This window comes from Hylobates moloch, unplaced genomic scaffold, assembly GCF_009828535.3.
Source record: "Hylobates moloch isolate HMO894 unplaced genomic scaffold, HMol_V3 SCAFFOLD_10, whole genome shotgun sequence".
Classification (NCBI taxonomy): domain Eukaryota; kingdom Metazoa; phylum Chordata; class Mammalia; order Primates; family Hylobatidae; genus Hylobates; species Hylobates moloch.
The window spans coordinates 89,133,418-89,157,244 of NW_026652285.1; the positions used below are offsets into that span (position 1 = coordinate 89,133,418).

The 23,827-nt window shown below is 41.5% G+C and overlaps 1 protein-coding gene across 4 annotated transcripts in view; it reads right to left on the minus strand.

The window, feature by feature from the left end:
- The window catches only part of ASTN2 (astrotactin 2), a 1,008,266-nt gene that overhangs the window by 594,187 nt on the left and 390,252 nt on the right, over nucleotides 1–23,827 (minus strand). For all 4 annotated transcript variants that reach the window (XM_032164975.2, XM_032164974.2, XM_032164972.2 and 1 more), the window contains one exon: nucleotides 2,816–2,983. In XM_032164975.2, coding sequence (XP_032020866.1) covers nucleotides 2,816–2,983 — 168 coding nt within the window. The remainder of the gene's footprint in view (nucleotides 1–2,815; nucleotides 2,984–23,827) is intronic.

Genomic DNA, 23,827 nt, shown 5'->3' on the forward strand with positions numbered 1-23,827 from the left:
TTTTAGTAGTGACAGGGTTTCACCATGTTGGCCAGGATGGTCTTGATCTCCTGACCTAGTGATCCACCCGTCTTGGCCTCCCAAAGTGCTGGGATTACAGACGTGAATTCTTATAATTTTATGTTGTCTTGGCACCCATTTGAAATACAAGTTTAATTTTTTCCATCAGAAGTAGGGCTCAGTCACCCTTGACAAAATTTATAGTTCTACACTTCCTTCCAGTTCCTCGATGTGGTCAATCCAGGTACCTGCCTGCAATGGAAATGACACAGCAAAGGTTGCTTCCTGGACAACAGAAGTAGAACACCACACCAAAATGGCCCAAGCCAGTGGACAGAGATAAGAACTTAGAGGCATCTTTCCCACCTAGCAGATGGGCTTCCTGCTTTCCTGTCGCTTCCTTTACAGGTATTGTTCAGACATTTGCTCATGAACTTAAAGTGACCCATATCCTATGCCCCAGTACATACTTCCCTCTCTCTCTCTCTCTCTGCCTGACTCTTCACTCCTGTCTTGCCTCCTGTGACCCAGGGACAGAAGATTGCCTTCCTGACTCAGGATCTGTAAGTAATTAATCTTTGAACTTGTTTCCTATTGTGGTGTTTAATTGAATCTGTGCCTTCTGTTTGAAGAAAGCAGGGACTATCCTAGGCCCTGGATGTTGGGGAGAACACAAGTGCAGGCTCCCAGCACCAGACTGATGGTCAGGCAGGCATTAACTGCGCACAGGTTAGATAAACCACCAAGGGTGGCAGCCAGTATAATCAAACTTCCTGTGTGAGGGACTCCTGGGTCACCATCAGACAACTAGTTCTTAGGCTGCCCACCAGGTAAAAGAAGTATCCCGTAAAGGGCAAACTGTAAACACCCACACCCAGCCCCACTTTATTTCCCATTTTGGCAGGGTAGCTAGAGGTTCTACTACTGGAACCCCAATTTAGCAGGGGGCTCTTAGATCAGGACCCAAATGCCCATTCTCCATTGATATTTAGTAGTCATCTTGAACTTACACCCAAAACAGCACTCTTTATCTTCCTCACCTAACCCTGACCTTCCCACCGCATCCCCTGACTCAGTAAATAATAACTCAATATGTCCCATTGTTCAGACTGAAAAATTTGGGATAATCTTTGACTCCACTCTATTTCTTGCATTCTATTCCCAGTAATAAATGCTATTGAGGGTATACTCTTAAATATATCCAGAATCTGATCACTGTTCACCATCTTCTTCTCTTACCTCCATGACCCAAGCCATTACCAACCCTTGCCTAGATTAGAGTAATAGGGCCTTTGAACACCCCTGAATCAACTCACCACACAGCAGCCAGAGTGGTCCTATTCAAATGCAGGTCATAGCATGTTGCTCCTTTACTCAGAATCTCCCAAGGACTGTCCATCTTCCTCAGAGTAGAATCTGAAGTCCATATTATACCATACAAGGCCCTGAGGACCACCATGCCCCCAAACTTCTTCTTCTCAGCTTTCTTCTCCTACTCCCCTTCTTTCTCACTCCGCATCCTGGCCCCACTACTAGTGCTAAATAAACAGCACATTAGGCCAGGCATGATGGCTCACACGTGTAATCTCAGCACTTTGGGAGGCCGAGGTGGGTGGACCATGAAGTCAGGAGTTCAAGACTAGCCTGACCAACATGGTGAAACCCCCCATCTCTACCAAAAATACAAAAATTAGCCAAGTGTGGTGACGCGTGCCTGTAATCCCCGCTACTCAGGAGGCTGAGGCAGGAGAACCGCTTGAACCTGGGAGGCGGAGGTTGCAGTGAGTCGAGATCACGCCACTGACTCTTTTACCTCCTTCTGCCTGGAACGCGTCCCTTGGATATTGACATGGTTTATTCTCCCATCTCGAGGTGTGTGCTCAAATGTCATCTTCTCAGAGAGGCCTCCCCTGACCACTTTCTGTATAATGAAACTCCACCCAAACTCCCAGCTTAGCACTCCACATGCTTTGTACATCATTCTCTTCCCCCACACCAGCATCTATCATCACTTCACAGAGTCATATAATTTACCTGCTTGTTTGACCACTGCAGCACTGTCGCATAGAAATTTTCAGAGTGATGAAGATAGTCTATATCTATATTGTGCAACAGTGTGGCTGCTAGTGTATGGCTATGGAACACTTGAAATCTGGGTGGTATGACTGGGAAAATGAATGTTTACTTTTATTTAATTTCAATTAATTTAAAATAAAATGCCACATGTAGCTAGTGGCTACCATATTCCACAGTGCATATTTAGTGTCTACCCCACTAGCATGTAAGCTTCATGAGGGTGGAGATTTTGCATATTTTGTTCACTGCTGTCTTCCCAATACCTAAAAATATGCCTGGCTACTAAAGAAATACCTGTTGAGTGAATTAATGAATATGCTATGAGATTTCCACACAGCATCTCATTCAATCCTAATGACAGTTTTGTGGGTTGGGTGCTATTTTCATTCTCTTGTACTGAAAGGTAGGCAGTGTCTTGCTCAAGATCACCCAGCTAGTACGAAGAAGATAGGCTCTGAATGCAGGGACATCTGAAGTGCAGACATTTTGCTTGTCTGGAGCTAGGCCAGATGTTCTCTGTGGTCCTTTCTTACTCTGAGAGTCTGTGGTTCTCTAAGAATTTCCTCCGTTGAAAGGCAATGGCAGCACATAGATTAGTGTTAATTAGATTGATGGGCCTTCTTATCTAGCCACTTATCAATGGCTCAGAATCCGTGGTTCTTTAGGTAGAGGGAGCACAGTGCCTCTTTCAACCCAGCCTCTCCCACCTTCTATCCCCATCCCGGCTCCCATAGCTCACCAGTTTCTGGGTCGCAGAGCTGCTCACAGGCGTCTGTCGTCCTTTGTCCACAGAGGTCCCTCACCCATGGGGAGGTGGCATTGATCTGGTAATACAGGGAAAGCTTGGCTGGGTTTAACCAGTCGGAGATGTCCAAGTAGCTCCCTTCACTCACCACGAAGCTGCTTCCTATGGGTGAACAGAGAGACAGATACTTTCTTACTGATTTTAAGGTCTTAGCTGATGCTACAGACCACAGAGAGGTGCGTACAAGCTACATTCCCCAGGTCATCTGATCTCATTTGTCTAAGTGCACTTCCAATGTGCCCGTCATGGTGTTGCAAGCCCATAGGGAGATAGAGGCAAATCAAACATGGGAGATAATTCAACCTAGTGATGAAAGATAGGCCCTTAGGACTGAGAGGGAAGTAGGGTCAAATTCAGGATGTGCCCTTACTAGGCATTGACTTTGGGCAAGTCACACAGTGCCCCTGGGTCTTGGTTACTTCCTCTGTAAAGGAGAATATTAATGGAATGTACCTAATGGAGTCGATAGGGGAATGAAATAAATTCATGTAGATAAAATGCTTAGCTGGCACCTGACTTATTCTAGGAAATAATGATTAAACATTAAATTTCAAAGGAAATGAAAAAAGCTAATATCCCTGTCACTCAGGTGTCTCCTCTGGAACAGGGGTCATTGATGTCCATAGGGGCCAGATGGCTAACATCAATAGGAGAGACTGGCTGAGTGTGAAGGAAATAGCATCCAGGCCTCCTCACCTAGCTTGTGTTGTTTGTTTTTGTTTTATTATGAGAAAGACAGAAAGATATAGAGAGATAGACTGAGATAGAGAAAACAGAGACAAAGTGAGATTTCCAAAGAAATCCTCAGCACCTCTAAGGAAAAGAGCAGCACTCACCCAAGAGAAAAATGCCCTGATGTGGCAAAACAATAGGAAGGAGAAGGTGGTGTTTGGGATACAATAAACACTGTAGGCTCCATTAAAATGGAGCAGCTATGACTCAGCTCCAGCAGCTCTTGCCACATGGAACTAAAGGCTAGTGGCACTAGATCTTCAGATTTTCTTCAGGAGAAGCTAAATATTAACATTGTTATTATTATCAACCAATTTTTCAACATTTCTGATGGCTAACATTTCATCTTGAATACTTGCGTAGGCCAATATTTGCTCTAAAATGTTCCTTATCCCACATATATGTGGAAACATACATATATGTATATAGTACTATATTACATATAAATGTATAATTATCTATGTAGATATTCCACATACATGCACATGTACACACACACATATATACACACACACTTTTTTTGGGAGGCAAGAAACAGAAGCCCATTCAGGATGGCTGCACGTAAGTTACAAATGGTGAGTGTACGCATGTACAGCAATAAAACAAAACAAAGACGGAATTTCACAGGGGGAAAAATATGTACCCAGACAGGACCAGGCTTCACAAAGCTGGACAGGGAGCGTGAGTCTAGATTGATGGCAGATCTAGAGACTGCAGCAGCAGGAGACTTTAAATTGTATTTTATAATTAGCATGACTCAGCTTCTCTCCTTGTTTCTACCACACTGTCAAGTAAAAACAAAGAAACACATCTTTGTGTATGCAATTCAAGTTCTCCAAAGACAGACTCAGTTAATAAGAATCATATGGGTTCTATGGGGGTCTATCTGTCAGGTTACATCTTACTCTGCTGGCTGACCTATGGTTGGACTCCTCTTGGCTCCGGTGCACAGCTGTGGTCCAATAAGCAATGGCCAGGGAGGCGGGATCACATCAGACCACACCTGGCTGTCTGAGCATCTAAGACTGTGGGAGGAGAAGTTTCCCTGGAAATAGTAAGTATGATTGGCAATAATTATCTTCTCTAATTCATACAAATCATATGATTTCTGTCATCCCATGCAATAAATCCCTAAGACACAGTGGACAACATAATTTTGGTGCAAAAGAAAGAGGGGTCTTTGCGAAGTAGGGGGAATAGACAGTATCAGGACTGAGATAAGGAAATGACCACATTTCAAGTTGGCCCTAAAGTCCTTGGCAGCTAAAGCAAAAAAGGAAGAAGTCTGTTGGATTCCATATTTCAAATTTCTGGCAGGAGAAGATATGCAAATCTATCTGCAAAGCCATATTTCCCCCCCTGGAAATAAGCCCAAGCAGAAACATGTCACATGGGTCCTTGAGGAAGGCACAGAACATCAGTATCAACTACAGATTTTTCTTTAAAAAAGCACAGTCATGCTGTTTAAATGGATAATTCTTGTATTTATTCTCACTAAAGACTGAAAGATGGATATTGAATTGTGTCCCAGGGCTGAGTTTGGTTAATCTCTCTACTTCAGGAAAGCTACACAGTGCAGTGATAAAGAGAATAGAATCAACAAGAAAAGACTTCATATCCTCACTTTTTAACTTAGCAGCTCTGCAAACTTGGGCAAAAAAAACAAACCCTCTGTTATCCTATATGAAAAGTGTGATACCAATTCCCCTTTCATAGGTTGATATAAAGATTACACAAGACAATGCATTTGTCTTAGGTCAGAATCACCAGAAAACAGACTCAGAGGCAGACACAGGCATTCAGGATGTTTTGGGGTACATATTCTTGTAAGAGGATGAGCAAAGTGGGATTGGGCAAAGGGAGAGGTCAAACTGACATACAGCAAATCCCTCAGCTGATCCCATGGGGAGCTCTGGGGCTGGGATCGTCCTTCAGTGATGTTCCAAATCAAGACACAGATATCAGGACTTTCTATCCTCCCAATGGCTAGTCATAAGCTGTGAGCTATCCCTGGAGAGGGGACATAATCTTGTGTGAAGTGGTCCCTTTCAAAGGAAGGCATTGCTCAAAAAAGGACTCAGCTGAGAGTGGTCAACCATCCACATTTCTGGCAGCTGGGGAATAAGTGCCTAGGTGCTGACTGGAAACCTGAGTGCAGCATCACAATGTCCACTACAAGCTCTGTGAAATCTCAAGGAACAGGAGCTATTTTGATTATTATTTTGAATTCTTATAAACTTAGAAGCTCTAAATGCAATACCAGTAAACAGATTTCTCTCAATTATGAGAAATATGGGTCTCCATGGAAGAGATTGGCTTGAAAGCAGGTACAATAAATGGAAAGTTTGTGTCCTCCCAAATTCCTATGTTGAAACCTTATCCCCAATGTGGTGATATTTGGAAGTGGAGCCTTTGGGAGGTGATTACATGGGTGGAGCCCCTAAATGGGATGAGTGTCCTTATCAAAGAGACTCCAGAGAGTTCCCTCACTCCTTCCACCATGTGAGAACACAGGGAGAAGCGGCCATTTGTGAATAAGGAAATGGACCCTTATCAAACACTTAATATTTTAGCACCTTGATCTTGGAATCTGCAGTCTTCAGAACTGTAAGAAATAAATTTCTGTTGTTTATAAACCAACTGCTGTAGTAGACTGAACAAACTAAGACAGCAGTTTATCCTTAATGTCTTTAAAAAGATATTATGCAGAGTTATACATTTGGTTTAATGGCAGAAAGGAGTTACTATCCTTTGAATGTCCTCTGCTCATTTGTGGCATGAATGTGATATGCATCCTGATCATTTAATCCTTACAACAGCCTTGCAGGATAGGTATTTCTTCCAATTGAACACGAGGTTCAGAGAGAAATTGACATGGTCAAATTTGCACAACCAGTAAGTGGCCAAAGTGGAACTTAAACCAAGATTTTTCAGCCTTCGAAGCTGGAACATTTGCCTTTTTTCAAGCTATCTTGAGGCTCAGGGGTTTTGGTCAGTTGCTTTTTATGGTCCTTTTCCTCTGTCTACAGTAGTCTGTGAATTCCTCTTTAGTGCATATCATGTAGAGTTGGAGGGCTTTTGCTTTTTCTCATAGACTGTGATTTCCTACAGAGAAGAGGTCATGACTCATTAGTCCTTATCAATCCGACTCTCAGTAAAATGCCTGGCACATACTAGGACTTTAGTGAATGTCAAGTGCATTAATGAAATCAGAGTTCCATGCTTGACTAGAGGGAAGTTCAATTCACTTCATCATGGAATTGTGAAGCAGAAATGCCTCCACATTGATCCCACAGTTTAATTTTTTCTATTCTGTGAGAGCCAGAATATAAGATTAGCCCTTCAGAATCTTCCCAGTTCCAAACTAAATGTCGAACATCACTATTGTGGCTCCTGAGCTCTTATTCACCCAATGGGCTCATGATGTGCATGGCAAAAGTAGAGAGGCAGGTAGAGAAACTCAGTGAGAAGGGTCAAGGATGTGCGGCAGGGAGGTGCCATATCAGAGCCTGAAAAGAAGTAACTTTGTGCCAAATTTAATGTAATCATTTACCCAACGTTGATTAAACTCCTTCCTGTGTAAGAAATAGACATAGGGACTAAGAAATGGGCTGAATCCACTGAGAAAGTCAGGGATAAAACAAAAGAGATCAAATATCTGCCCAGATATCTTAAATACAACCTAGAGTGTGGTAAGAATTGCCTGAAAAATATAGGCATTGTCTTTGGATATAAGGGAGAGGAAAAAGGGGGCTCAAAGAGGAACATTGAAGAGTTGGCCTTTAAGCCATATCTTGAAGGATGAAAAGGAGACCATGACATAATGAACTGTTTCCTCCAGAGTAAGTGGCCACCTGTGTGGCATTTACCCCTTAAGGCTAGACTCCAAAACTGTGCTGCACTACTCTTAATCTCTTTATTATTTGCAAGGCATTTCACTCATGTAGCACCTATATGTGCTGTGCTAGAGTGTCATTCATTCATTCAGATATGGCTATGCGCCAAGCCCTGCAGCAGGCTCTGGTTGAGTAAAATATGGCGTCTGCCTACTGAGAACTTATAGCCCAGGAAGGAAGATCAGATATGAAAAATCTAAGGCAAAGCATGACTGTCTGCTCCCCTCCCCCCATCCCTCACTTCCCTTACTTATTTGCCCATCAGATTGTGCAGTTCTTGAAGGCAAAGCCCGGCTTCATTTAACTCTACAATCACTGTCGTGCTTAGGGTGAAGTCGAGGTTCAGTGTGGGCATGTGAGAGAGAACAAGAGAGAAAGAGAGCACTAAGTTTAAGGAAAGTCTAGCAGAGCTCTCTGAATAAATTCCATTTATTTGGGAATACAAACTACACAGAAAAGGAATAAAAGGCACTATTCCATGTGTCTCCTGTTTTTCTAGTTTTTCTTTGGACCCTTGTTTTATTTTTTGGCTTTAAATTAAAAGTGTCCTCCCCACTTTACTGACTGTTCTGAGTTCCTCTCTACACTCATATAGATCTCCCCAGAGAGCAATGACTCTGAAATAAATCTCTGCCAAAATCTCAACTTCAAAATGTCATGTTTCCTTATTTTTAAATATATATATATATATATATATTTTTTTTTTTCTCCCACTTACTTGTAGGAATATACATCATCTAATTAGCCAAATGGATTTTCAGTTCAGCCCAATCATTTCGTTATCTAGTATCTGAAGCCCAGCGTTGCTCAGGGGACTGCACGGGCACGGAGGTCCTCATTAACTCTGATCTTCAATTACATTGATTATCAGCCTGCTTCTGTAATTGTGCAGCATAGATCAGGGTGAGCTGGGGAGCTCAGGCCACTCTGTAGTATACTCTGAAAAGCCGGAGGCACATCAGCCACCAAAGAAACAGAAGGCTACAGATGAGAACTAAAAATACCACGGAAGGAGGTATCACCAGACAAAATTGCCTGGAGAGCCAGACAGCAGCTGCAAATCCCTTTCATTACACCTCACATCATGAAATAGACCTCTGAGAACCATGGCTAGGAGATTTCAAAAGAAGGCTCTGGTCACAGTGGCAAATGGTGAGCAGAGTAATGAAAGACATGTGGCTAAAAGATGGTCTTTACAAATGAAGTGTAGAGACTGTTTTAGCCAAAAGCTTTCATTTTTATTTTCCGTCTTTCTTTGGGTAAAAATAATTAAAGATTCCCTTCCTTCTGTTACATCATGAATACCACGGGTCCCAGCTGTCTTGGACCTGGGAGAAACGTCTTCCTGGGAACAAGATGAAAAGCAAACTGTGTGATGAAGCAGGAATGAACATCATATCTACTATCAGCTCGACAGACCCAGGAAGAATGTATCACTTTTACCTTTCTCCCAGGTCCACAGAGCCCCAAGTCGGGCTTTAATACATTCTGCCACCTACCTTCAACAGAAAACTATTTAAGGGGATTTAAGGGGTGGGTGATCGAACTGCAAAAATGTGGTTAAAAACAAGCTTGAGGGTTTTTGAGTATGGGCAGAGGCAACCTGGGTAGCTGAGAGCAAACAGTCTCTGAGAGCAACCACTCTGGAGGAATATTATTGTGGGGGTGGTTCTCCTACAAGGATCTTCGAGACTCCTCCTCCGGTTATCTCTGTCTTCACTTCCTGACCTTCCACTCCCAGCTCTCTTTCCTCTGCCATCTTCTTTCCTTTTGCCTTGGATCAACCCCAGCCTTCTTCTATTCTTCTCTGGTTCCTACTCATTATGGGTTGGACTGTGTTCTGGCCCAAATTCATATGCTGCAGTTCTAACCTCTCTTGTCTCAGAATGTGACTGTCCTTGAAGATAGGGTCTTCAAAGAGGTAATTCAGGTTAAATGAGGTCATTAGAGTGGGTCCTATTTCAATACAACTGATGTCCTTATAAGAAGAGGATATTGGGGCACAGGTACACATAGAGGAATGACCATCTGAGGATACAGGGAGAGGACAGCCATCTACAAGCCAAGGAGAGAGGCCCCAGAAGAAACCAGCTCTGCAGACACCATGATCTCAAACTTCTAACCTCCAGAAACATGAGAAAATAAATTTCTGTTGCTTAAGCAACTCAGGCTGTGAAACTTTTTTCTTTATGGCAGCCCTAGCAAATTACCTCTGTCTTATTTCTTTTTGTTGTTGTTGTTTATTTGTTTGTGGTTGTTGTTGTTGAAACAGCTCTAACTCACCCAGGCTAGAGTGCAGTGGAGCGATCATGACTCACTGCAGCCTCGACCTCCCTGGCTCAGGTGATCCTCCCACCTTAGCCTCCCAGGTAGCTAGGGCTACAGAGACACTACAGGACCACTACACCTGACTAATTTTTTGTGTTTTTTGTAGAGACAGGATTTTGACATGTTGCCCAAGCTGGTCTCAAACTCCCGGGCTCAAGTGATCCACCCGCTTTGGCCTCTCAAAGTGTTGGGATTACAGGTGTGAACCACTGCCCTTGGCCACCTCTGACTTCTCTGACAGCAAATATCTCAAGCTTGACATTTGCTCTACTTAGTAACCTTTATTTTGTTCTTGGGATACCTATGAATCACTTCTAAGAATAAAGCTTTCAAATGTATAAAACCAAATTTATAGTATAACAAATGTCATGAATAAGTGAAGCACAGTTCTATCGATGGACCCCCTGGAGGTTCGTGGAGCTCAGGATAAAAACCCAAGTCTGAACTAAGCTATTTTCATCCACTCCCCAGACACCAAGTCTGGTGTCTTATCTGGTTCCAAACACTTCCAACATCACTGGATGGACAGAGGGATTATTATAATACCCATAAAGTGTGTGAATCAGATGGAAATGACAAAGCGAAGAAAGAAGCTAAGAAAATGCTGAGATGTTCCAGTGGCTATTTTAAAGACAGTCAACCTCTTTCTGTTAATTTTACATGAAAGTACTTTTTTTCATGCTCTGAAGAAGATAGCAACTTGGTTAAGATTGGGGTTTCCTGGAATCGTTATACAACAGATTAGAATTTTATGGTGCTATGCTAGTTATATATCTAATTTTACAGACTATCAGAAAACTTTGAGTCTCTCTAGTCCAGAGTTTCTCAACTTTTAATATTTTTATCAAGTGTTTTTAGACATTTTTCCTTAACCACCTCCCACCCATGAAATTTTAATACCAGAGATATATTGTATATCTGCGTATACACCGTAGGTACTGTTTATATACTATGCTTTCACTACTTAGAGTAAAATATTTTCACCCCCTCCCCAAGATCAATTTTTACCTCTTTGGGGATGTTATGTCCTTATTGAGAATGTATGTTATAATCAGACCCTTTTGCAGAGATGAGGAAACTGATGGTCAAGGAAAGGGGCAGGGGATGTGCCCAAGATCCCCTCTGGGATTAGTGAAGTAGCCACAGCTAGAACCTGGACTTTGTGACTCTCAACCTCTTCTGGTCACGAGGGAGGTGGAAGTGAGAGAAGTCAACTGACTCTCCAAGAGCCACAGGTGTCAGGGCCAGACTAGAATCCAAGTGCCATAACTTCTAAGAGCTCAGAGTCTGTGCCAGTATCTTCCACTGACAATCAAGAACCATCCTGGTGGAGGGAAATTGTCACTGGGCTAGAGCCCAGTGGGAGTAGGAAATGCTAATAACTGTGAGAAGACCACTTCATAGAAGAGACATTGAGATCTCATCACTGCATATCCCAGAAAAAAGACCATGGAGATGAACAGTCCACTGGGATTTGGGGTATTCTAGGTTATATACATATATATACATATATGTATATATACATATATAATTATATATATATATTATATATATATAATTATATATATATATTATATATATATACACATATATATATATATGTATATATATATACTTGTTTCCAAATAAAGCTGTATCAAAATGCACCTATTTCCAAATAGACGTCTTCCTGAAGTGCTGTGCCCAAATTTGCTCCAGGCAAATGTGTGTCTACTGTTTTCTGTCTTCCCTACCTCAGACTTGTGATCAAAGTCTGGCTGAAAACACATTGCCACAGAATTCTGCATGCCTTTATGTATCCATGATCTTGCTTCAAAGTTGAGTTAGGGGTGTTTGAGTCTGGACAAAAAAGGTCTGAAGTTTTGAAGATTCAAAAAAGTATCTTTTCCTCCAAGAATACAGCAGTTTGGTACCAAACTAGGCAGTAGGAAAAGAATAAAGTCATGACATGTTTTCTCATTTTTCTTTAATCATTTAAATTTTTAAAGAAGAATTTTGGCTAAAGGTTGAAAGCAGCTGTTTACTTTTAATTTAATTCTTTCTTTATTTTTTGAACTCTTCTTATGACTTCATTGGGAATTTAGGCATCAGACCCAATTTTAGTGTTGGATTTCTTTTTTAACTAAGATTTGTGCTTTTTGAATGAACATGGTTGACGACTATTCCCCAAACCCAAAGGTCATTTAGCTCTGAATTCCTAATACTGAAAAATCTCTCTCTGTGTCAGTTGCTCAAGTAAGACATGAACTTAGATGGAAACTTTGATAGGAGTCTAATAGGAACAGATTAAATCTGGCCCAGCTGTTGAGTTTCTGTACGATTCTAGAACAAATCACTTAGTCTTGGTAAGCCTCTGGCATTTCTTAATCTGTACAATGTGAATAATGCTTACTTCATAGGGCTTCTATGGAAATTAAATAAGATTCATTTGGATTGCCTATGGATAGTACAGTTCCTGGCTAAGGCCTTCAGGTTTTTTTTTATTCTAGGGATAAAATATACATGATAAATTACACATTCTATTTACAATTGTATATCTGTCTGTATATATAATACATATTACTATATATTTTGCATGTGTATATACAATTGATAATTGTGTATGTCCTTGTTTATGTGCATACACACTTGTACATACACATAAGCACAGATAATTCTGTCAATAATGTGTCCTATGTAGATGGTGCCTTCTGAAATTGTGCAACATGGTGATCCTGCTTGGGACACAGCCAGATATTAGTTTCATTAAAAAAAAAAAAAAAGTCACCTTGCTCTCACCTACCCAGGCTAGACTCATTTCTTCTAGGCTGACTTATCCTAGCAGCTTTTCCCCTGATTGTCACAATATCCTGGGATGATCTGCGTAGGGTGGGAATGAGGGACCCTACTTGAAGACATGTTGCAAGAGTGAGGAACCACTGTGGGGTCCTAGAAGTATGCCTGGCATATATTAGGTGCAGTACATTTGGAATGAAAATTTGTGGTAAGACATGAATAGCTGAGTAAATTAACAAATGAATGAGTGCACCTCGTGGCCTACAGGACCCACCAGCTTCACTATGCTCCCTGCAGCCTGTTTCCACTTCTAGGGTCTACCCTTTTGTATGAGATGTGCTTCCTTCTGCCTTTCCCAAGAAATCTGCAGAAACATCAGGAGCTGTTTGGGAAAGACAGCTCACGACTGTGAGCACTAAGAATAACCATATTAGCAATTCTACCCCAAATCTCTTTCATTACCACACTGTGGGTTCGATGCCAACTGACCAAATTAGGCATATGCACCTGCCTGCTTGTGTCTCTTGTGTCAGTGTGTGTATGTTTGTTAAGTGTTCCTTTTTCTCTAGATCTCTTCCTTTCTACTCTCTTCTGTCTGGAAATGGCTTCACTGGAAAAAGCATAGACCTTGAGGTGGGCACATCTGGATTCAAAAGGTGCCTTGACAATTCATCATTTGAGTGACCCTGGGAAATGCTTGATATTTCTTTTCTCTGCTTCCTCATCTAGAAGAGGGTGAATAGCACTTATCTTGCAGTATTTGCAAGGTAAATGTAAGTCTGTGTATGTGCCTCCTCATTGAATGCAAATGGAAAATGGGATATTTTTACTACTGCTATTGCTTAGAAATACCAGTAGAGGGTAAGTGTTACTTTTATTCCCATTGTACAGACAAGGAAATTGGAGCTAAAAGAGGTTAACTGTACATGTCCTAAATTGCACAGCTAGGAAACTGATGATTCAAAATTAGAATGCAGGCTATCTGACTCTGATTCCAGAGCTCTGTGAACACATGGCTGCCTCTCATTCTGCTTGCTTCAAGGAAAACCTATCCACATCACTAAGATTTCTGGTTGTTGTATTTTTCTCTTTTTGCTTCTGTTAACATACATCTCTCATTACTTCTGTAAATACTGAGCTTCTCATGGTGGTAGCTGAAACATAAATCATACCATGTTGAAAGAGAGGGAGAAAAAAAAACAAAGAAGTCAGGGAGAAGGTGACATAATATTGTAATTCAATACCTAATATCTCCAAAGACATGTAATACATCGTCATGACATTTTCAGGAGATATATTCTGGAAACTGGACAATAATTCAAATTAATGCTAAGCCTAAATCTAATTGCTTTATGATGCTACAAAGGACTACGTGGGGCCAAGCATCCAAAAATCAGCGGTTTCAATAGTCATGTTGATGGAACAAATTCCACTGTCAGGCACAGATGAGAACAGCTGCCTAAATATACAATATTAATACCTGGGGCAATGTAATAACAGGGATCTGCAGCCTAGCCACACTGTAGCCTTCTCAGCAACCAGCCTTTCACCAGCCAAGTCCTTCTATGAATTCTGGGAAAGGTAAGGAGACAAAAAAATAAAGTTTTTATTCGAGGGCCAAATGAAGGCCCTGGGGATCAAATAGGACCCAGGGTGGCTGAGGTCCACATTTCTGGTATGTGTCACATGAAAGGTGAATTCCTGTCTTCTGTTCCTGGAGGCAGCTGGTGAAACGTGGTCTGAAGGAGCCAGTCCCTGGAGGCAGAGAAGACTGGTTGGAACACCAGCCTTGCTGTTTACCACCTGATGGACTTTATGCCCATGATTCACCTCTGTGAATCTTGGGGATCCTCTTCTGTAAAATGGGACAGCAATACCTAACATGTAACTCCTGTGTGTAATGGCACATTGAGATGTCCATGGTTCATGAAGGAAGCAAGTTGCCCAAAAATAGATAAGGTATTATCTCAGATTTGAAATAAACAAACATAAAAATAGCCATTCAGGGTTTCTGTGTGTGTGTAGCAAAAATTCTAGAAGGATATACATCAAAAGAGTAATCAACCGGGCAGAATAGGATTGGAAGTATCCTAGGAATAGGAAAGAGGGTATATTTAATATTTACTTCATTTACACCTATGTTACCTTTGTAATAAGGATACTGATGATGGTACTATTACTAGTACTTCTACGATATTGAAAACAGCAATAACACCAACTTCAGAAGGTTTGGGAAGGAAGAAAGGGTAGAATATATATAAAATTGTGGTAGTGAGTCAAACACATAGAAGGTGACGAAAAATTGATTTTTTTTTTTGGTCTCTAGCTAATTGCCAAGAATATGTTCTCCCTCTGTTGGAAGAGGCTGAGGCATTGGGCCAAGATAGGTGGAAATTGACTAAATAATGCCACTTTCTTCTTCTCACTCTTGCCTTTGTCCCCATATCCTGAAGTTTCCTCCTCACCACCCCTATCTTTCCAGATTATACTCATTTATCTTCCTTCCCTGGTCCCATCACCTGGAAGCAACCTGTCCTTCCTCTGTCCTGAAGCCTGCTACATGCATCTCTTTTCTTATATCGGTATCACCACTGATGCATTTGAATTTAGCCCACACTTTCAGAGGAGTCAGCATGTGGCAAGGTTTAGAGCATGCTGATGTCTCATCTACCTAGGGAGACAGTGCGTTTTCTAAAGAAGAATCCATATCTAATTCATCTTTAAATTGGCATCTCTAAGCACAGCGTTTGGCCCTTAGCGTGTAATCAGTAAAGCATTTTGAATGAATGAATGGAGTGACAAATGGTGCTTTAAGGCAACTATTTGCAGAATATTGCCATAGATGTTATCAAATGGAAACAAAAGAGACAAACCCCACAGTTCCCTCCCCACACTCTCCAGTGACACTTCAGATCTTACCTGAGTTTCACTAAAGGGCCTTAATAATATGCAATTTTATTTTTGTTTAGCATTTAAAACACTGCATAACAACTTTACATCCAGTATCTCTCTTGATCCTCATAGCAAGAGCTGTTAGAGGTTCTGGAGTCAGGTCTGTTTCATAGCTGTGTGGCCTTGGGCAAATGTATAACCCTCTTGTGGACTCAGTAAGCTCATTTGAAAAAAAAAACAGAAAAAAAGCAGTAACTACCTGTAGGGTTACTGTCAGGAAGAAGTAAGTCAAGGAATAAAAATTATTTATTAGAGTGGTTGGTATTCAATTATATTATACTCAATGTATATGCATATATGTTCTAGGGAGCTACTTCATTATCATGTCACAGATGGAGAAGCTGAGGTCAGTAAAAGTGTCTTCCCCAAGTTACACACAATTATTTAATTACAAACCTGGAACTAGAATCCAGAAGACCACACTCCGGGCCCTGTACTTCTTCTCCTATCACTTTACTTCTCAGCAGGTTGATTATTGTGTTCAACTTCTGAATATATTTATTCATACTGTCAACAAATGTTTACTGAGCACCACTTATGTGCCAGGCCTGGTTGTAAAAACTGGGAATTCAGCAGGAAATATAAAAGACATAGCACTTGGCCATATAGAGTGTACAATGTCAGGGAGAAGGTGAGCATTAAACAAGTAAATGCATTAATGCTTAGATGATTACACATATGAATGAGTGCTTTGTAGAAAGGAATAAGCTGCTGTGAGCACCTGATAGGAGTGAGTGTGTGTGTGTGTGTGTGTGTGTATTTTATAGTGGAGAAGAAAGATAATCATATTAGTGAAATATAATGTTCTCTGCAAAGGGAACAAGATATGTGAAGTTCCTTTTTATTCTTTTTGAGACATGGTCACGCTCTGTTGCTCAGGCTGGGGTGCAGTGGAGCAATCATGTCTCAATGCAGCCTTGAACTCCTGGGCTCAAGCAACTGTCCCACCTCAGCCTCCTTAGTAGCTGGGACTACAGGTACATGCAACAATGCCTGGCTAACTTTTAAATTTTTCGTAGAGATGAGATATTGCTATGTTGCCCAGGTTGATCTTGAACACCTGAACTCAAGCAATCCTCCTGTCTTGGCCTCCTAAAGTGTTGGGATTACAGGTGTGAGCCACTATGCTGAGCCTTTTTTTTAAATGTGAAGTTTCTGACATATAAAATAGGTTGGGTTCTACTTTCAGTTGGAACCAATGGTCTAGCAAATGATGAGCTAAACTATGGGATACACAGGACATTTGGAGTATATTTATGCTTTTGCTATCAAACCTAATTGTCCTTTCTGAGGTGCTAATATCTGGAAGAGCACAGCTAAATACCCAAACCATGGTTTATGAATCCAGACCAAACCCCATGGGGCATTCTTGGGGTTTACACAACAGGCATGCACAGAGACCCTACGAAAGATCAAAGTTAATATCATCTTGCTGTTTCAAAAAACTAGTCAACTGCTATTCTTTATTGTTGTTAAATTCATTTAGATGATGAAGTCTTTCTGTTTTTTATAGACAGAGAGTCCAGGGTAGTGTTTAAGAGCAGAAATACAGAGCGAGGCAGCTGGTATTCACGTTCTGGCCATGCCACTAACTAACCAAATGATAATGATCCAGTTAAATGGGCCTTGGTTCCTCAGCTATAAAAATTTGGATAACAATCTCACAGGAATGTGGGAGGTAATACATGTAAATTAAATTTCCCTTGTTTCAGATTACTCACTTTTAATATAAACGAGGTAATAGATGTAAAGTGCTTAAAACTGTACCTGACACATAATACATGCTGGATAAATGTTAGCTATTCTTACACTATTTCTACCTACATATATTTGATAGTTCTACTGTGAAATAAAAGAAAACGTTGCCTTGTTCAAATACAATTTCACAAAAACAAACACAATAACCAAGACTCCTGCTTGAACAACATATTAGCTTTGGATATAGCAGTGTAATCAAAAGCCCATTCTGTGACTCATTTCTACTTTCCTAATTGCCTGTTCCTGCTCTGGTCCTCAGCCAGGAGTCAGTCTTTAGCCACACCATGGGTATATACACATCAGATTGTGTGTGTGCATAAACAAGAACACACAGCTCCTGCTGCCTCTGAGGACTGCAAAGAAATGACATTAAAAGTGAGTGATTTGAAACAACTGAAATTTAATTAAAAACAAAATTAAAAGTTGTTCCAAGCCTGGCGCTTCAGCCAGCAAGACTCAGAGGAAATTAGTAAGTGCTACTAATAGCTGGATCCAATTCACAAGCCTCTATGAGGAGACAGTCATAGCAAAGAAGATGCATACTCTTTAGATGAAACAATTAAAGATCACTTCTGAGAAATAGGCACAGTATCCCAGGGCAAAAAAAAAATAAAAAACCAAAACATTATTTGCTGATGTGTTTCTCTTTGACTTCCTCATTTCTATTAAGGGAAAGTGCCCTGAGATTCTCCTAGTAGCGTCTTCAATGGCAACACACTGATTCTGAAAACTAGACAACACAGGAGGTGGGGGCAAATTACTTTAAAAAATGTTGTCATCCACTGCCCTGAAATTTCACCTTGCCAATTTATTCATCCTTTGAAATTCCAAATACTCAAGGTGCTTAGTAAAATTGATTCTCCTCAAATAATGAAGATGATTGTCAGCTGGCAGTTGGGGACTCAGCAGCAGGATAGTTAAATGTGCTGGCTGCAAGAGTGCTATGCTGGATGGAATCAGAGTGGGCAGTGGGCAGTGGGCAGAGGGGCTGCGTCTGAGACAAATGCTCAGAGGCAGGTCCAAGAAGTCCGTCTGTCCCAGGTTCTCAGGGTAGCATGGAGAGAGGTACAGGAGAAACAGCAAAAACTATGACAGTAAACAGGAAGATAGTGAAAACAAAGCAAACAAACAACAACAACAACAACAAAACTGAAGACAATAAATGAGGGGGGGGTGGGATAAAGGAAGGGGAAGGAATGACCAAAACTGCAGCATTGAAAGTCTTCATGAGAATTAACTGGCCAGGAGTGGAATGAACCAGCTTAGCTTAAATACACAAAATTGGAGCAGACAGTACAGGTCCCTGAATCAAAGAACACTGCTCAGAGCTCTACCTTGCTCTGCTTTCCCCCGTATCCTTGTCCATGAAAAGGAAAGAGAATGCCCATTACACAGAAAAGCTTTCCTGTGCTCGTTTCTACAACTCATCACCCAGTCTGCCCCAACCATGTTGACCTTGTTCCACCTTGTTCAAGTCACCCAAGTGGCTTTGACTGTGTTGTTTCCTCTGCCCGTAACACACTTTCCTCTCCCACACAACTTCACATGTTCCTTTAAATGCCATTTTCTCAGAGAGATCTTCCTTGACCAGCATATCTGAGCCTTCCATCCCAACTCTCCCCTATATTAATTATTTTACACCATTTTAACTATCCTCACAGCCACTCTCACCTGTTGCCAATGCTTACTTACTTTGCTATTTTGCTAATTTGCTTTGGTGTTCATGTCCTGCTGAGAATGAAAGCATGCTGCAGGCAGGGGCTGTGTCTTTTCCAGCACAGCATCTTGACTGCCCCATGACACAGAAGAAACAGGAAATAAATATTTGTTCAATGAGTGAATAAATTCTGTAAAGATTAAAAAAGGTATTATAGGTAGAATACCTAGCATACTGCTTGGCACATGATGAATTCTAGCTGTTATTTTCATAAGGATCTAATATTATATGGATTTGCATTCTAGTGGTGAGGTTGTTTCCGGAAGGAGAGAAGGATGGGGACTGAAATAGGACTGGAGGCCTCTAGATGCCAACTTGCTGTCCTCACACTGTGTTTGGAACATGCAATATGGCATAAGCATGCACCTGTTGCCTAGATGGATCTTACTGAGGGTGTGAGGTTGGGGAGGGGATGGAACTGGGCGTTGCTGAGGGCTGATGCTGCAGGTCAACTAGGGAGAGAGGAGAAGCTGAGGCCAATTTCCTTTTCTCAAACCAGTCTCATCCCATCCTCAAACGAGTTCTTTGAGGTGGACAATGAATCTGTCCAAGCCCAATTTACCCTTTCATGCTCAACTCAGCTTCTACCTTCTCTAAGAATCTTTTGATGTCTACCTCAGTGAGAATTACCTTCTCTATCTTCTACCCAATTCCTGATGTAGCTTTGAGAGCAATGCAGCTTATGTTTACTGGGCTCAACACTGGTTTTGAAGAGTCTACCTCATTGTCAAATCTTGTGACTTAATTTTGGGTTTCAAAATAAAATTGCAATCAATAATTCAATAACAGGAATCATAATTACAGGAATGGTATTAAATGTCTCAGAATTGTTTTTTTTTTTAAGTTATTTTTAAAAGTATCTTGAATAGGGAACAGATCTAAATATACTGAGCTCCCACTCTATGTTGAATACCGTGACAAAAGGGGGTGGTTATAAAAGTGGAAGAAAGAGTCCCTGCCCGAAAGTAGTGTATGGTTCAATTGAGAGATAACAAGATAGACCATTATAATAGAACATAATCAGTGTAGTGATAAAGATAAAACAGGAAGCTTTAGGGGCACAGAGCAGGGATGCTCACCTCCTCTGCAAAGTCAGAGAATGCTTCCTACGAACGGTCACACTTGAGCTGTCACACTTCCTTATATTGAGTTCAATATAAGAAAGCAGCTAAATGGAGTAGAGGGGTGCTATGGTTTGGCTGTGTCCACACCCAAATCTCATCTTGAATTGTAGCTCCCATAATTCCCATATGTTGTGGGAGGGACCTGGTGGGAGATAATTGAATTATGGGTGGTTTCCCCCACACTGTTCTCCTGGTAGTGAATAAGTCTCACGAGATCTGATGGTTACAAGGGGAAAGCCCTTTCATTTAGTTCTCGTTTTCTTTCCTGCCACTATGTAAGATGTGACTTGCTCCTCCTTGCCTTCTGCCATGATTTTGAGGCCTCCCCAGCCATGTGGAACTGTGAGTCAAACCTCCTTCCTCTAGAATTACTGAGTCTCGGGTATATCTTTATTAGTAGCGTGAGAACAGACTAACACAAGGGGCAAAGGGATTTAGGCAAAAGGAAAGAAATGCTGCAAAGAAACAAAACAGAGTCTGGGCCTTCAGGAAATAGCTATTTCATTTGGCCTGAGGGTGAGATGCCCAAGGAGGAGAATGGGCTAAGATTAGGCTCAAAATACTTTCTGGCTCTAACATTCTACACTTTAGAAAACTGCCAACTAGCTACTTGGCAATATGCCCACAATGTGCCCTCACCCCTGTACTCATGCCCCCCTTTTTGGGGTAGCAGAAGCTGCCATTTTTAATTGATTCCACATTTCAAGTGTGACACCAGCTCCCATTACCAGACCTCTGTATCTTTTTTTCAGGCCTCTGCTTCCATAGAAAGTCCTCTGCCCAGCACATTAATGCTTCATTTGAGTCTTTGCAGGGAATGGCTGGCCCTGGAACCTTGAAACTCACAGGTCATTTTAACACTCATATGGGTGCCACAGACTGATCACTCTCTCATCCTCCACCCTGGTTCAAATACTGCAGTGAGATGTCACCTGAGATATTACTCCAGTGATTCAAACCTTCAGGGGAGCAGCCTTCAGAGATCTTGCAAATTAATTTTCCTCGCAGGACACAGTGACATCTCCTACTAATAACTTTTATCCAGGCAGCATTTGTAAAGGTTCTAATATTGTGGTTTTTGTTTGTTTGTTTGTTTTACAGAGTCTCGCTCTGTTGCCCAGGCTGGAGTGCGGTGGCGTGATCTCGGCTCACTGCACTCTCCACCTCCCAGGTTCAAGTGATTCTCCTGCCTCAGCCTCCTGAGTAGCTGGACTATTTTTTGAATTTTTAGTAGAGACAGGGTTTCATCGTGTTGGCCAGGCTGGTCTCGAACTCCCGACTTCAAGTATTCTTCCCACCTCAGCCTCCCAAAGTGTTGGGATTACAGGCATGAGCCACCATGCCCAGCCTATTGTGTGTTCTTTAAAGTTGCTTGCATTTTTTTCCTTCTTTTTTTTTTTTTTTTTTTTTAATCTAATTATGTAGCCAAGAAGTAGGCATCTGATCTTTGGTCTCACATCGGGATGCTGGTGCTTCAGCAGAATGGTAACAGTCCCTAGTTTTTGAGTGTGGTTACCATGGGCCAGGACCTTAAAATGAACAACCATTTAGTCCTTACAATAACAGTCTAATTTCTGGTGTTTTAGCATCCCCATTTTTCAGAAGATGAAGCTTAGTTAGGATTTGAACCCATGTACTCTGGCATTGGTGTTGAAGCTCATAACCACCACACCTCATAGCTTTACAAAAAGGGGATTATTCTTACAAGGCTTCCTCAACTCAGTTGGGCTTCTTATGTTGATTGATGTCTGGGGTCATCAACCTTTCAGGGATCCCAGGTGGCAGATGCCACATAATCTTTGACTCTTCCTCTTCTTTGGTCTCTACTTGTAGTTAGTTGCTATATTTCCTTTTTCTAGCTCTACAGGAACACTTTTTTCTTTATTTTCACATTTAATGCCCTTGTTCAGGCATTATCTTATGAACTCAACATGGCAGCCCCTATCAGGTTCCTTGTCTCCAGCTTTGGCAACCTCAGATTCACCTTTCACATTGTGATCAGTCATTCAACAAATCTTTATTGAACACTGATTGTGTACTGGGTATTACAAAGGAACAAGACAGCTACACTCTCTGCCAATAAGGGCCTTAAAGTAGCTTTGGAAGGGGCGATTGTTTTCCAAGTATTGAATATGTGATCACCCTTTAAGGTGGTTTACCATGACATTCCCCATTTCACAGATGCACAAACAGAGGCTTAGAGAGGTTAAATAACTAACTCAAGGCTACATAGCTACAAAATATCAGAGTCAGGTATCAAACCCTGGCAGTGAGATTCTATAGCCCAGTCTCTTAACCAAATTAGACATTAAAGAAGTAATTGCAAATGTACTGAATGCAAAAAGTAGTAGTTCAGGACCATTTAACAAAGAGACTCGACTTAGACAAATGATGGTGATGGCAATTCCAATAAAAATGAACATTACCAAGTACTTTAGAAATATAATCTCATTTAATTCTCCCAACCCTACAGATTAAGAAATAACCCAGAAGGGTTAAGTAACATTGGTAACATCTATTATCTATTATTTCATACAGCTAGCATTTGAACCTAGGTGTATCTGACTCCACAGCCTGAACTCGGAATTAACAAGTTGCCTTGCCCTTTGTAAAAGCAACTGTGACTCTTACGCTCCTTTTATTAAAATCCTTCAGTGCTTCCATGACTCCCAACCTCCAGGATAAAATCCCAACTGCTCTTCCTGGGTAACCCTCCCATTAGATCCATTCATGCCCCCATGGAGCCCCAGCCTTGCTGGGTGCTACCTGCTCCTGCCACACCTTTGTTCATGCTGTTTTCTTTACCCGGAAGATTGCCCTTCTTGTCCTCCCTCTCTCCTCCCACCTCAAACAGAAGTACACACTCTCACTCCCAATCCCTGCCCATCCAGTTTCCTCAAATTGGAAAAGACCCTAGCAAAATCCTCTTGCACCTTGAAGCTTTACCCAGATCTGCCCAGTGGAAAAAAGACTCCAAGCTTCCCTGGCAACCTGGCTGACTCTTGTCTATATGCCTTGATGGTTCAGATTATCATCTACCTTCCATAGTAGCCTTTTGCCATATAGTTATCCTAGCATTTTAAATGACACATGTGATCCCTATGAGGGTGTGATTAGCATTTTCTAATCACCTATTTTTGGCTATTGTTATGCCACTCTCTATTTCACCCTCACCACCACCCTGTGAAGTAGGGACTTATAGCTTCACTTTTATAGATGGTAAAATTGGTGGTTCTGAGAAGTACAGTGACTTGTCCAAGATCCATAATTAGTAAGTGGAGGAGTGTAGATTTAAACCTGAGGATTTAAGATTCCAAATCCCATATTCTTTCCCCCACCTCACCCACCTTTAATGCTGACTGTGCCTGAGTTCATCCCAGAATCTAAGTCTGGCCCTGAGCAGGCACTCAGTAAATGTCAGCTGAAAGTTTGAATGTACAGACTCACTGATAAAGTTTAAATGGGAGCCAGAGTTAAGGCCAGGGAGTGAATAAACATAAGGTTCAGGGATGGTCCAGGCCCTGGGGATCACTCCAGCTGATGGTGAGATGCCCCAGCCATTAGCTGAGGTTCAGAAAGTTGCCAAGAGCTTCTGGAAAACCCAAGGCTGAGCAGCTGCAGATATATTTGGCTTACATAATCCAGAGGAATGCGCTGGGGAGAA